General features: G+C 41.9%; 2 protein-coding genes across 3 annotated transcripts; one reads left to right on the forward strand and one right to left on the reverse strand.

Annotated features, from left to right (window-relative positions):
- The first annotated feature begins 3,687 nt into the window (after nt 1-3,687).
- On the forward strand, nt 3,688-6,751 carry LOC122875342 (golgin subfamily A member 6-like protein 22). Its single transcript, XM_044194330.1, has 2 exons — nt 3,688-3,832; nt 4,719-6,751. The coding sequence occupies exon 2, from the start codon at nt 4,725-4,727 to the stop codon at nt 5,790-5,792; it is 1,068 nt and encodes a 355-aa protein (XP_044050265.1). The 5' UTR covers nt 3,688-3,832; nt 4,719-4,724; the 3' UTR covers nt 5,793-6,751.
- A 3,089-nt stretch (nt 6,752-9,840) lies between these two features.
- LOC122875351 (gibberellin-regulated protein 14-like) lies at nt 9,841-14,912 on the reverse strand. Of its 2 annotated transcripts, none has more exons than XM_044194338.1 (2): nt 14,885-14,912; nt 9,841-11,971 (listed from the first exon to the last, which is right to left on the reverse strand). In XM_044194338.1, the coding sequence occupies exon 2, from the start codon at nt 11,963-11,965 to the stop codon at nt 11,027-11,029; it is 939 nt and encodes a 312-aa protein (XP_044050273.1). In that variant the 5' UTR covers nt 11,966-11,971; nt 14,885-14,912; the 3' UTR covers nt 9,841-11,026. The 2 variants fall into 2 exon arrangements, with proteins under 2 accessions (XP_044050273.1, XP_044050274.1); XM_044194339.1 differs by having other exon boundaries at nt 14,868-14,900.
- Between the last annotated feature and the right edge of the window lie 509 nt (nt 14,913-15,421).

The raw sequence follows: 15,421 nt of genomic DNA on the forward strand, positions 1-15,421 counted from the left end.
GGTTCCTGTATTCAAAGAAAAGAGAGAGAAGAGAAAGAAAAAGGGGGTTTGGGAGGAAGGGACATGAAAACTGAGTCTAAGGGGAAGTGAACGGCTCCTCATCTTGATCTTCTCATAAGCACAAGCTAAGTGTATGGTAGTTTAGGTGTTGTCACTTCCTGTTTTATTTTGTAGTGTGTTCCTTCCCTTGTGTATCCTTGATTGTTTGCACCTGTGTCTCGTTGTTTCACCTCCCCTAGGGTATTTAGTCTGTGTCTCTGTCTTTGTTCAGTGTTGGATCATTGTTGTTACACACTGTGTATGTGGTGCTGTTTGGTGCATTTTTGTTCCCTGACAGTTTTACCGTGAGTTCTGTTCTGGATTCTTTGTCTCCTGTGGACCTTGGTTGGATTTTGTACTTTGTATGCTCCCTTTTGGACTGTTTAGCCACCTTGGACTTACTTCCCTGTTTCCACCACTGTCAGCCGGTAACCCACTTCCCTGTTACCTGTGTGTTACTGGTCTGCCTGTACCTGCTTGTAAACCACATCAACCCCAATAAACACTGTAGCCATCCGGGTAGTTCACCCCGATACTGCTTCCTGGTCATCTGGCTTTGGGTCCATATACCACTATACAGCACAACATTTGACAAAGTGTTATTTTTCCCTGAGTCTGCACACATGACTATAGCATCTGATGATGTCTATGGTCCCTAATAATGCACAGTGTGTTCTGTGTATTATCCAGAGTAATGGTGACACTGTTTGTGGAAAACATGTTGTAAAAACGCTTTGAGCCCCTCAAACAAAATTCCATTCACCTCCATTGTATCATGGTGGATGCAGGACAGTAAAACACAGACTCTCTGTTTATTTGTTTAGCATATTTCATACACAAAGGCATACGCATTTTTCATATAAAAATGACAAACCTGCAAAAGGGTCTTAAATATGCACTTGATGGCTACATACATGATATCTTGCTAAAAGCCTGAAGCTAAAGCTACACGTCCCAGGTAAAAAGTCAGCTTTGTCACCAGCTGACAGTCGTCCATGTAGAAGACATAGAAATAAATGAGCAGCATTGTTCTTGTATTGCAGAGTAGAGTTACTTAACCCTATTATTATACAGTCAATGCTGTTATTCCTTTCTAAAATAACACCATTCAGATGTTTGCTGTCTGTATACTGTGTACTCCATCCACTAAAAATCATCCACACCTGCCTTCGCCGGCAGTTTCCAGAGGGTCCCCGCCTTTGCTGCAGACCTCCAGAGGGCTCCCGCCTTCGCCGGCAGGTTCCAGAGGGTCCCCGTCTTCGCCTTCACTGCCGGCCTCCAAAAGGTCCCCGCCTTTATCTTCGCCGCCGGCCTGCCTACTGTCACAATACGCCAGGCTCCACCATCCACTAATCATCCACACCTGCTCCCAATCACACTCTTGCTCCCCATTAGCTCCCAATCACAGCCTGCATAAAAGCCCTGCACTCACCTCAGTCTGAGTCCGACTTCGTTTGTAACTAGGACTCCCTATGCTACTCAGCATAACACTTCTCCAGCTTTCCCCTGTCTCCAGCGATCTCCCTCTCCAGTGAGTCTTCCCTCCTACGGACTTCCCTATCTCCCTACCTGCACACCTGTACTATCTGGCGTTAATCAAATAAAGAACATTCTGTTTCCATTTCGGTGTCCCCTGCCTGTCTGTTTGTAACATTAACTAACTTACAGAAATACATAATAAGTTGCTTGGACAAACAACACAAAGTTTATATTTGAGCTTTATTGTTTTTATTTACAATTGATGATTGAATATTGATACCTAAGTCCAGTACTAATAAACTATCAAATATATTAGTCTACCACTGAACTGAAACATCCCATTTATGTTTGTATTTAGTCTCTTTTTTTAAGCAGGGCAACAAGACGGTGAAAGTCTGTTTTATCTACATGGCTGGGTGGAGTCTGGGTGTTATAATTATATAGTTTTATTGAGTTTAATGAATGCTGCCAATAAACCAATAAACCTTTAAGCATCCAGTATTTTGTTCCAAAGGTAGATCATGTCTTGATTATCTGTGAGCTGTGCAACTACAGGTCACCCACAGAGCTGCAGAGGTCCTGTAGGTCTTTCACAGGTAACCTACAGAGACCTGTAGAGGTCCTGCAGAGGTCTTTCACAGGTCACCTACAGAAGCCTGCAGAGGTCCTGCAGAGGTCTTTCACAGGTCACCCACAGAAACCTGCAGAGGTCCTGTAGGTCTTTCACAGGTCACCTACAGAAACCTGCAGAGACCTGCAGAGGTCCTGTAGGCCTTTCACCGGTCACCCACAGAGACCTGCAGAGATCTGCAGAGGTCCTGTAGGTTTTTCCCAGGTCACCAACAGAGACCTGCAGAGACCTGCAGAGGTCTTGTAGGTTTTTCCCAGGTCACCAACAGAGACCTGCAGAGACCTGCAGAGGTCTTGTAGGTTTTTCACAGGTCACCCACGGAAACCTGCAGAAACCTGCAGAGGTCCTGTAGGTCTTTCATAGGTCACCCACGGAAACCTGCAGAGACCTGCAGAGGTCCTGTAGGTTTTTCCCAGGTCACCAACAGAGACCTTCAGAGACCTGCAGAGGTCTTGTAGGTTTTTCACAGGTCACCCACGGAAACCTGCAGAGATCTGCAGAGGTCCTGTAGATCTTTCACAGTTCACCTACGGGAAAAAAAGCCAAATCTTTGTTTAATTTTCTTTCTTGATTGAATATTGATACTTAAGTCCAGTACTAATAAACTACAAAACATCTTAGCCTACCACTGAACTGAAACATCCCATTTATGTTTGTATTTAGTCTTTTTTTTTTTCTTCAGCAGGTCAACAAGACAGTTAAAGTCTGTTTTATCTACATGGCTGGGTGGAGTCACAGTTGTTATAATTATATAGTTTTATTGAGTTTAATTAATGCTGCATATATACCAATAAACCTTTAAGCATCCAGTATTTTTTTCCAAAGGTAGATAATGTCTTGATTATCTGTGAGCTGTGGAATTATAGGTCATCCACAGAAACCTGCAGAGGTCCTTTAGGTTTTTCAGAGGTCACCTACAGAGAACTGCAGAGACCTGCAGAGGTCCTGTAGTTCTTTCACAGGTCACCTACAGAAACCTGCAGAGACCTGCAGAGGTCCTGTAGGTTCTTCACAGGTCACCTACAGAAACCTGCAGAGACCTGCAGAGACCTGCAGAGGTCCTGTAGGTCTTTCACAGCTCACCTACAGAAACCTGCAGAGGTCCTGTAGGTTTTACACAGGTCACCTACAGAAACCTGCAGAGACCTGCAGAGGTCCTGTAGGTCTTTCACAGCTCACCTACAGAAACCTGCAGAGGTCCTGTAGGTTTTACACAGGTCACCTACAGAAACCTGCAGAGACCTGCAGAGACCTGCAGAGGTCCTGTAGGTCTTTCACAGCTCACCTACAGAAACCTGCAGAGGTCCTGTAGGTTTTACACAGGTCACCTACAGAAACCTGCAGAGACCTGCAGAGGTCCTGTAGGTCTTTCACAGGTCACCCACAGAAACCTGCAGAGACCTGTCAAGGCAAAGAGCTCTGGAGCCCAACCTGTGCAGGAAACGAATCTGTTTGTGTCCAGTGGGATGTGAACTGAAGGAGTTTGAATATCTTGGGTCTACATCTGTGATGTGTCTGACCAGAGTACACGAATGACGCCAAGAAGAGGGACGGATGATAACTTATCAGCCGACCTGGATTAGAGGATAAAAACGCCAAATCTTTGTTTCATTTTGTTTCATTTTTTTTCATTCACACACACCTGCATTAAGACAAGCAGCTTGCATCGGCATCCACTTTACAGTAAGTAATAATTTCCTCTCGATATATGAAAGAACTTAGACTTAGAGGGGGGCTCAGTGTTACCACAGATAGTACTACCTGCAGTCTTGGTGTGACTTAAACTGCAGCAGCAGCTGTTGTTGGAGTTTCCTCCAACAGTCTTTTTTAAAATTCTTTTGGCATTTTTAATCAATTTCAACAAAGACACTTTTGCACTGTTTACATTTTGGCTTGGTTAACTTTGTGCCAGTACCCAGTACCAGTGAGTACCAGCCCAATTCCAGCACTGAGCCACTGGGGAAACAGAGGATACAGACTAAAATGATTGCCAACATTGAGGCTGTGATGTACTGAAAACAGACACTACATCAATCTAACATACATGTTCATTTCAGTTCGATATGCACTTTGATGTCATTGTCATTCTGAGATCCAAAATAGTTTGTGCTGAGGGTGGCGACAGAGGAAAGGCCGTGCTGTTACCTAAAACAAGAGTTTATCCTATGTACGGGAGCCATCTCAGCTCTATACTGTCAGACTAAGCTCGGCTTTATCAGGCTCGAACAGCTGCACTTTGACATTTGGCATATTAGCATGCTAACAATTAAATTTCTGATTTATTCTCTTTATGATGCCTTGTTGTATTGTTTGTTTTTAACCAAAAGACACCATTAGATGTGAAAGCGCCCTTACAGCTCAGTTTGGTTGACTGAGATTTAGGTTCAGTTCAGTCTTCAGTTCAGATCATCATCATCATCATCATCATCATGTTGCTTTAATTATATTCAGCACAGCTCAGTTCAACTGCATCACTGTAACTTGCCTCAACAAGAATTATAGTTCCCATTAATGTCTGATTAATGGCAGTCCATTTTGTTCCATGCTAACTGCCTCCCTGTCTCTGCAGCTGATCATGGAGGTAATCACACCCTTCCGGACCTTCTACAACCTGTTTGACAAGATGAAGACTAATAATGAGCAGTGCCCCAATATTTTGAATAGACTTGAAGCGTTGCAGGAACTAGTGGTGTTCGTCCAACAGAAGAAGCCAGACCAACTCTCTAAAGATGTGAGCAAAGCTTTGGAGAAACTTACTACCATTCTGGAATCAGCGAAGGAGGTGCTCGAAAAATTCAACAAGCAAAATGTGATGACTCAGATGGTGAAATCCGGCGACTACAAATTACAGTTTGACAACCTGAACAAAAGTCTCACTGATGCCTTTGTGACTCTCTCTGGGGCTCTGCATGTCCACCAGGAGGAGAAGCTGGACGATCTGGAGAAGAAGCTGGCCGAACAGGAGAACAAACTGGCCAAACAGGAGAAGGAGCAAGTCAAACAGGAGAAGAAGCTAGTCAAACAGGAGAAGAAGCTGGCCGAACAGGAGAAGAAGCTGGCTGAACAGGAGAAGAAGCTGGCCGAACAGGAGAAGGAGCAAGTCAAACAGGAGAAGAAGCTGTCTGAACAGGAGAAGAAGCTGGCCGAACAGGAGAAGGAGCAAGTCAAACAGGAGAAGAAGTTGGACGAACAGGAGAAGAAGCTGGCCAAACAGGAGAAGGAGCAAGTCAAACAGGAGAAGAAGCTGGCCGAACAGGAGAAGGAGCAAGTCAAACAGGAGAAGAAGCTGGCCGAACAGGAGAAGAAGCTGGCCGAACAGGAGAAGGAGCAAGTCAAACAGGAGAAGAAGCTGGCCGAACAGGAGAAGGAGCAAGTCAAACAGGAGAAGAAGCTGTCTGAACAGGAGAAGAAGCTGGCCAAACAGGAGAAGGAGCAAGTCAAACAGGAGAAGAAGCTGGACGAACAGGAGAACATACTTGCTGAACAGGAGAATAAGTCGCATGAGCAGGAGAAGAAGTTAGCCAGGCAGGAGAGGATGCTGGCGGAACAGGAAGACAAGCTAGCAGAGCAGGAGGCCATACTGCAAAGAGTGGAATCAAAGTTAGTGTATGAAAGTAGCGGGTACTACTGTATTCTGCAGTGAAGAAGAGCAGAGTTTTACGGTGAAGACCCACTGCAAGTTAATGAATCACGCTACGTCACCTCCACCACTTGCTTGTCCTGGTGGCTGTTAACACAAGCTTTCTTGCTGGCAAACATTGCGTAATCAACCAATTATGTTCTCCAATAATCTATGTGACTTTGTACCAAACAGCACTACAATTATGTGCTGTTCCTGCAGACATTTGTCTTCATCTGGTGAAGAGCAAACTTCATGTGCCACCATCACTTTTTCTTTGTCACTTTTTCTGCAAATCACTACAGGGCTTCCAGGCGAATTTCACCCTAATCTGCGTGAAGTTAATTATTTTCTACTTTAATTGGCAGCATTCATCAGACACAGTAAAACTATAGATTTTATGAGGTCCAGTGTGTGTCTAGCCAGCCCAGATAAAACAGGCTGTGTTCACAAAAGTCTTGCTGCCCTGTTCATGTTGATAACGACAAGGTTCTCAGATTTTACCATCAAGCACAGTAAATTATTATAGACAGAAAACCCCAGTTTCATGTTCAGTTCATGTTTCAGATTTTGAAACATGTGGCACTTTGGCTTTCAATGAAGAAAACATTGAATGAAACTTTTTAGGCAATGCACATGTTCCAGAAAGACTAATCAACATTTCTGCTTGTAACAATATTTAATGAGTCACCTAACTGATCTTGTTTTTCTGTGTGCAGTAAATGTGGATCAGAATCACCGAAGTATTTCCACTGATCACAGGGAGAATTGTGCCCTTGCAACTACATGTATTGCTTTACTGTAAATGGGAAACTGTATGGCTTCATCTGTAGTTTGAAGCCAGGATTGTTTTATATCTTAATATTGTCCACCCCTATAACAGGCTCATTTTATGTTCCGTGTAGGCTTTCTGGTATTTTACTAATGCTATAAAGTGCTATAATATACCTTGCTCTTGATTATTAAATATTGATATCATTGATTATAGTGTGTGGTGTTTAATTTATTTAGAATTATGTAGATTTCTACGGTTGTATTGTGTTAGTTTTTAGTTTTAAATTCAAGAATGCATCCCTACGTTTTGAGCTGCCCTTTCATCTAGCTGCTCTGCTGTTACTTTCCCTTTCTGAAGTCTTTGTCACAACTCCATCCAGCTCTTAGTATTCGTTCGGTTTTTCTGTTTCTGTCACCTACGAACTCTCCTGTCATTCCAGATCCAGCCACTTCCCCCAGCCCTGCAGTAACCCCTGTCCCGCCATTCCCCTCACCTGACCTTCCCCGCCCAACTCACTCACCTGCTTCCCATTTCCCTAATCAGCCAGACTGTCTAGTCTGCATCCGCTCTAGCTTTCCTTCCTTCCTGCCTGACCATTTGCCTGATGCACGGATTGATGATTCTCTGCCTGTCCCCGATGAATACGTTTGCCTGCTCTGATTGATTACCTGGTTTTGACCCTTGCTTGACTTTTGATTCAAGTAAACAAGAACTTTTATCTTAACCTGTTTGTCTGTGGGTACATCTCAATTCTCTTAATTGGATCCAACACAGACTTTGTACAGTACAGAATTACCAGTGTATTTTTTTTGCATGTTTGTCACACTTAAATGTTTCAGATCATCAAACTAATAGGCCTGCAGTTCTTTGGATGTTGTTGTGGGGTCTCTGAATGGCTGAAGAAGAACAAAATGAAGACTTTGGAGTGGCCTAGTCAAAGTCCTGACCTGAATCCTATTGAGATGCTGTGGCATGACCTTAAAAGGGCAGTTCATGCTCGAAAACCCTCCAATGTGGCTGAATTACAACAATTCTGCAAAGATGAGTTGGCCAAAATTCCTCCACAGCGCTGTAAAAGACTCACTGCAAGTTATCGCAAACGCTTGATTGCAGTTGTTGCTGCTAAGGGTGGCCCAACCAGTTATTAGGTTTAGGGGGCAATCACTTTTTCACACAGGGCCATGTAGGTTTGGATTTTTTCCCTTAATAATAACATCCTTCATTTAAAAACTGCATTTTGCATTTACTTGTGTTATCTTTGACTAATATTTAAATTAGTTTGATGATCTGAAACATTTAAGTGTGACAAACATGCAAAAACATAAGAAATCAGGAATTGGGCAAACACTTTTTCACACCACTGTAAGAGACTTGGGATGTAGGCCTACGCTGTGAGTCTTGCTTCTGGGTTCAAGCCTGTTCAAACCTGGTTACCCATATACATCCTGGAAACCAACACCCTAACCTGATTACAGAAACCAGGTTTCTCGTTTACATGACGTTTAAGAAATCATCTTACAGGAGAAAGCCAACTGTAGCAGGGAGGCTGGGAGGTGTGGTGTGAGGGGCTCACAGTGGTGGAAGAAGTACTCAGATCTTTTACTTAAAGCTGGAGTTCTGGACTTTTACATTTAAATGAACGTCCGTTACATTTGAGCCCTTGTTGCCAAACGAGTTCACACAATGCTGATTAAGCCTTTCATCGCCAGGTAAATCTGTATTTCGCAGTATACAGAGTTTTTAATCTGGTGTCTGTGGCGACATTCCCACGCTGGCGCACCGGTAGTGATGCGTTTTACGCAAACCAGCAAAGATTGGTTTGCCAGAGCAGAAGGGGGGAGCAACCGTAGTGACGGAATAGGCTACAGCAACTAGGAGTAGGGTGGAGACTATTGCAGAAAGACCTAAGAAGCATCCAAGAAAAGTTTCTGATGCTCCAGATACAAAAGAAACTCAGCCTTCAGAGGAAGGATTACAGTCAAAAGAAGAAAGTGATCGACCTGCGAGGACAAACAGGGATAACCATTGGCTTAGCTTTTCCTCACACAGATCCATTAACCTGTCAGTTATAAATCTGTAGGTAACTAACCTTCTGAAAACACTGTTTTGCTAGAAGTACACTTTTCTGTGGAGGAAAATAGGCAACATTTCTGGCATAGATAATTACCTCATCTGACGACGACTGCATTTATTTGCACAGGAAGAAATGAAAAGAGCTCTCCTGGGGACATGGTCGTGAATGTTTAATATACCGTAATGTATGATCCATATCCAATATCTAGAATAACAGCTGTGTTGTTCAGCCTAGTGACCACAAGATGGTGCTATGAGTTTTACAAGTCTGTAGTACAAAGCTCATCTGAAGTTAATATGAACCTTCAGCAGTCTCTTTAGTGCAGGATTCCCTCTTTGTTTCCACAGACAGCATTTCCATGTTTAGCTGTGGTGAAGAAATAGAAACACAAAGAGGGAATTTTGTACTAAAAAGACTAACTTTGGAAGATACTTGCTTGATTTGTCTAACTCAGACTGCTGAAGCCTCGTATTATCGTCAGCGGATCTTGAATGTATTTTTGCACAGACATAAGACTTTAGATTATGTCACCTATCACTTACATTGGAAGTGCATTATGAAGGGATCTCTTAATGACCAGTATGAACAGAAAGAATGATTACAGGAAGCAAAAACTGTTTCAAAGTTAATATGGGCACCTGACCTGACTTGTTTAAAGACACACAATTTGAATCTATCTATCCTTTAATATTTAATTATACAAAACAATTGTTTTAGTCTGTCTGTTCTGTGCCTTTGGTACAATACTGCTGATTTCCTACAATAAATAATCTGTAAAGGACCATGAAATGGGAAATAAAAACAAAATTTGTTGTCAGTTAATAAAAATGGGCAAAATAATATTCATAGTGCACCAAGTCATCACCTCGATAAGGAAAGCTAAATCTGATCATTATCTATGTGGTAATGAAACCTGATTATGGAATTTGGTGATACTGCTCCCAGTAAAAGTGACATACTTGAAGCTCGTACTTATCGTTTTATCTTATCATGTGATCAGTTTGATTGATCAACATCTATATATTATATAGAGTACGGTCTAGACCTGCTCTATAGGACAATAAGTGCAATGAGATAACTTCTGCTATGAATTGGCGCTATATAAATAAAATTGAATTGAATTGAATCTAAAGACTGTGTAGTTCACACTGCTCAGACCTGTCACATGTTCAGAAGTGTGTAATGCAGGACAGCTGGACAATGAATGAATCTCCACGCTCAAGTACTGGAGTTATTGGTAGCTCCTTTAATAAAGAACAAGCTTTCTGTAACATGTTTTAACAACAAGTTATATTTCCCTAAACATACCGTTCACGAGTCATCACCTATCAGTCTTGTTTCAATGACAATATTAATTTGCATTGTTTATACACAAGACATTTTAAAGTGCTTTAAAAGGATGAATATATAAATGGTCAGTAATATTTTTATTAACTTCATTTATATAGAACAAAATAATGAATTGCTTCACATAAAAATAATATAATAATAATTAATAGTGAATATATTAAATATAAACAGAATAAATGCCCATGTAAACATTTTCGCAGGAATGCACATGCCAATTTCTAATGTGAACAGGCACTTGCTCTAACTTTAACGTTCGATCAGAACTGCTTCTCGGATGATCAAATCGTTTCCTCCCCCACACCTTTCTGACGTCAGATTGGGGGGGGGGGGTCCGACCCTTTCTAAGTTTCCGAAACCAACAATCTGACATTCACACCCACTTCCCGCTGTGATTGGCTGTGTGGAAGTAAGCAAATTAATTACAATATAAACAATTATTATACCTCCACCTCCATGACCGTCGGCTTTTCACTCACTTTCACACCATAAAAATTGTGTTGCCATTTGAAACAACTATAAACCCTTTTGCCTTCCGATGAGGTCAGACAACACGTCATGTAAATTTGTTCTTTTCAAGCATAACCTCGCCCTTGCTTGTAAGATCATCTTTCCAAAACAGACAATCAAACAATCAAGTCCACTTCAGGCAGCATTGGGCCAGGTTTGCGGAGAAAATAGGCAGAATTTGAACTTATCACTCAAGCTCTCTTTTTTCACTCTTTGCACAACTACTTCTGTCACTTTTTATGTGTAAAATAGAGAATGAATGCCTTCCAGGAAAGACTGTCCAAAAATGGTGGCAATGGTGGTGGAGAAACGGATGGGAGCCATGGCTCCACGTGCACAAATGTCAATTGCAGAGGTATATACTGGCATGGGAGACATGATGCAGCTAACAGGCATGGCAGTTGTGAGGCTAGACACCGGCGTGGGGGGCATGGTGCTGGGGAGAGGCATGGGAGCTCTGGGGCTAGTAGGAGGTTTTCCACAACAATACTCTTCATCCTGTCTCCTTCCTGCAACAGTTTCAAACACTTTTTACATTGTGTTTCCCTTGTTTTAAGGAAAATTAGAGTTGCTGACCATATAACTTCTTATAACATATGTATTTTTTGTCATTCGGGCAAAAGGTGCTTGTGCCGGGGCAATGATTCTATGGACAGGTCTGGGGCCAATGGTGGTGGAGTAACAGATGGGAGCCACTGTTCCACGTACAGGCATGGCGCTTGTGGCGCTATACACTGGCATTGGGGACATGATGTAGCTGACAGGCATGGAAGTTGTAGGGCTAACCATTTGCATGGGGGGCATGGTCCTGGGGAGAGGCATGGGAGTTGTGGGGCTAACCATTTGCATGGGGGGCATGGTGCTGGGGAGAGCCATGGGAGCTGTGGGGCTAGACACTGGTGTGGGGGGCATGATGCTGGGGAGAGCCATGGGAGTTGTGGGGTTAGACATTTGCATGGGAGGCATGATGCTGGGGAGAGGCATGGGAGTTGTGGGGCTAGACACTGGCGTGGGGGGCATGATGCTGGGGAGAGGCATGGGAGCTGTGGGGCTAGTGGGAGCCTGTCCACTGTAACACTCTTCATCCTGTCTCCGTCCTGAAACAGTTTCATACACTTTGGACAGTATGTTCCCCTGCTCGATCTGTAGAGCCCCAGACAGGACCTGGAAGTTATCATTGAGTCTTTCGTTCACCTTGCAGAACTTTTCTTCATGGCTGCCGGACTTCAGGAAGCTCATAACAGCTTTAGTTTTGGAGTATTTCATCATTATCTCCTTGGCTCCTTCCACAGTGATGCAGAATTCCCTCAGAGCATTCTCCACAGTGGCAGATATTTGGCCCGGCCCCCTTTGTTTGATGGTGAGAACCAGTTCCTCCAGGGCTTTGACTCTCTGGGCGACTCGTTGGCAGCGCTCCTTGTTGGCCTTCACATTCTCAGCCATCTTGTAGATGGTCGAGCATATGGACAAAATGTGTTCGATGTTATCCATGATTAGCTGTAGCGACAGAGAGGCAGTTACTTGGAATGAAACTGAATGGTGCCACAGAAAAGTGAACTCAACCAGACTGAACTAAACAAATGAAATGAGCAAATTTAACAGATTTATCTGGCCTGAGCTGAAGTGAATTCATTGTAAATGCAGTGAATTAAAAATGAACAAAATCTGGTCAACTGAAACAAAAATTTGTGCTGATCCCAAAGCTGTATGACTCCACTTCATGGATGTAGATATAAGCAGAAACAAAACAAGAGGAAAATAACAGAAACAACTGGAGTTTCCTGGTGAATTCTGAGATCAGTCATCATCTTTCAGGTGGTCACTGTTTATAGTTTCTAGCTAGCTACCGCTAATGTCAGTACAAATGGTACATTGGGTGCATGTAGAACATAAAACTGCACAAACAGTCCAGCAGTTAAATTTGTACAAATAAAGCTAGGCGAAAATTTGCTCTCTATTTGATCTGAACACACCTTAAGAGAAACATCTAATATTCTAAAGGTGCATTCAGATTGAATACAAAGTGAATTATTTTGTTATTTATTTATTTGTGTAAATTTAACCACTGGAGTGTTTTTTCACCCCAAACAGCCAGGAGCTGCAAAACGCTTCACTATGTTCACCAGCTGGTCTCTAACTGTGTCTGTCTGCTGTTTGTTGCTGAGCAGGTAGTGTACAGCAGCTTTTTACAGTTTTTTCTCTGGATATAGCGCTATGAGGGCGCTGAGAGGGAACCAGAACAGTAAAGTTGCAGCCGGACAGATAAAGAATGAACTGAAACTCACTGTAAAGCTCCGTAAAGCTGAGGTGAGCTGCAGATTCAGCTGATAATTCACTAATTCTAATTCTAGGCTCATCACTATGAGTGACGCCTTTCACATTGTCACATTGTCATTTGATAGATTGTCATTATAAAAATATTGATTATAGCCGCTTTAATTAAGATTTCAGAGTTGTTATTTTTTACTTGTTGCTTTTTTGTGGCAATTTTTCTGTCCTATTTCTGATGAATGTTGCTATTTTTCTGGGCACAATGAAAATAACGTCTCTATTTTCAGTCACATCTACAAAGCTGATTTTCCAACCAGGAAAACAGTTGTCACTGAGCACAACACCAGACCTAACTGAAGTGTTGAAAAAAAGAATTAGCGACATTGTTCAGGGCTTCTTCTTTTACTTACTTCCATTTCTCTCCTTTTTCCTCTTGTCTTTGTACATTCATGAAGTGGAGTCAGTCTGAACACACCTTAAAGTTTAAGGCTGAACTCTCAGAATCTTTTCTCATTTCTGACTCTAGAGATAAGTATATTCCTTGATTTTGTGACAGTGCCCACAAATTACCTCCTGTATCTTTTATATTACAGAATCAGTATACAATCTGTCAAACCTCTGTCTAAGCACTGGAATGTTCTTTTACTACAGTATTAATCTGAATCTGTTATCAGCGTGTCTGATAAGTCTGTCGAGCATAGCCTTTATGATGAAACAATGCTGCCATAGTGCCAAAAAGACAAAGAACATAAAAAAACACCTCTCTGAAGGTTGTTGGGGCAGGGATAGGGGGTGGGTTTTTTGTAAAACCTGTGTAATTTACCAAAAGTGACTGTGAATCAATCCCACAGGCATGAATACTTTTCACACATCTTTTATAAGACCAGGTGGAGTTTAGAGATTAGTCTAGTCTTCCTGCCACTCAAAGTGGTGGAACACTACATTTCACATTCACCCCATTTACACACATTCACACACTGATGGCAGGTGCCAGCTGCTCATCAGTCCAAACAAACTAACTCAGTCACACACACACAATAAAAGGTACAGCAGAGCAATTTGGGGTTCAGTATCTTGCCCAAGGACACTTCAACATGTGGCTGGGATCGAGTAGTGGATGACCCGCTCTACCACTAAGCCACAGCCCACTGCCTTTTCTGTTTGCAAACTCTCCTTGAAGAGCTTAAAGAAAAAACAGTTTTCACCTTTAGCCACATTTTTCTTACCATTGTGTCTTGCTCTACGTATTTTTGTACTAATTAAAGCCTACATACTCTTGTGTTAATATTTAACAATGGTCACCTGTCCATTATGTGTACGTTAGCTCAGCAACCTATAACATTTACCTGTAACACCTGTCTAAAACTGTTTTAACACAGATTTTTTAAAACACATTTCTTGACATGACCTGTATATAATATGTGCATAGGTTTCTGTAAAACAGTCCATGTATGTCCATGTATCATAGCTGTCCCTTGAAAACCATGTATCTCTAAATTTGGGCATTTTAAATTTTTTTTAGATAAACAGAAGGATTAAAGGATAGGTTCACATTTTTTCAAGTCTGTCTTAAAACAATAATCAGGTGCCCATATGAACATCTAAACAGGTGATTCCTGCTGTAATCATTCCTCTTGTTCATACTGGCCATTAAAAGATCCTCCTAATGCAAATTTATCTGAAGTTAATATGAGGCAATCACGTGGGTAACTTCCAAAGTTACAGAATTTTAAGTAATAATTTCACACTCCGTGTTACTGTCACTCCACAGCAGCTCAACAAGGAAACAATGTCAGTGGAAACACAAAGAGTGAATTTGGCACTAAAAAGATTAACTGAAAGATACCCTCATAGTTTGTCTAAGCATCACGTTAACTTCAGATAAAGTTTGGAAGGTATTTTAGCACAGAATGAGGACTGTAGATTCTGTACCAATCAATTATATTGACATTGCTTAAGAAGTTGATCTTTTAATTGTGGAAGGAGGAATGATTATAGCAAGCAAAATCAGTTTCCTATCCGTAAATCTTGGTTTATCTTCCAGTGTCCGTGTTAAAATCAGTTGCATTATCTGAAAAATGTAAAAAAAAATTGACAAGTTTGATTAGAAATGATCAAATACCTTAAAAGATTATTTACCTGTTGACAAGCGACCTGTCTGAATCCAAGTATACCGGTTAGAGAAAATGAAAGTAAATTTGTACTAACAAACCTTTGTATCCTTCTCAGGTATCTGAAACATTCTTGGCATCTATGATGCTGGTCCAACGCAGTACCACAGACACGAGAACTATCCATTCTGTTGTTAAACCTGCTTATCCTGTTCAAGGCTATAAGCGCCAGAGCCCATAGGCGTCAGTTACGTGGGTGCTCGGGAGCTCAGGCATCCACAGGTAATGTGAGTACTCACGGGAAATCACGCTGTGAGGTGTCTATCGGGAGAATAGCAATCATCGATGATAAATACAGAAACTGACACAGAGTTAAATAAAATACATTCATGTATTTAACTCTCTTGGTGTTGTCCGTCAGGTCCCTGTAGGTCACTCAGTAGTTTGTACAGTGCAAAGTGTTAATAGGAATTGTGTGTTAAACCAGCACACAATACGGTACCTTTTAAACCGAGGCTGTGATAAATGTTAATTAAATGAGCTTTATGGTGAATTGCATAACTGT

The sequence above is a fragment of the Siniperca chuatsi genome, linkage group LG4 (assembly GCF_020085105.1).
Source record: "Siniperca chuatsi isolate FFG_IHB_CAS linkage group LG4, ASM2008510v1, whole genome shotgun sequence".
In the NCBI taxonomy this organism is placed as follows: Eukaryota; Metazoa; Chordata; class Actinopteri; order Centrarchiformes; family Sinipercidae; genus Siniperca; species Siniperca chuatsi.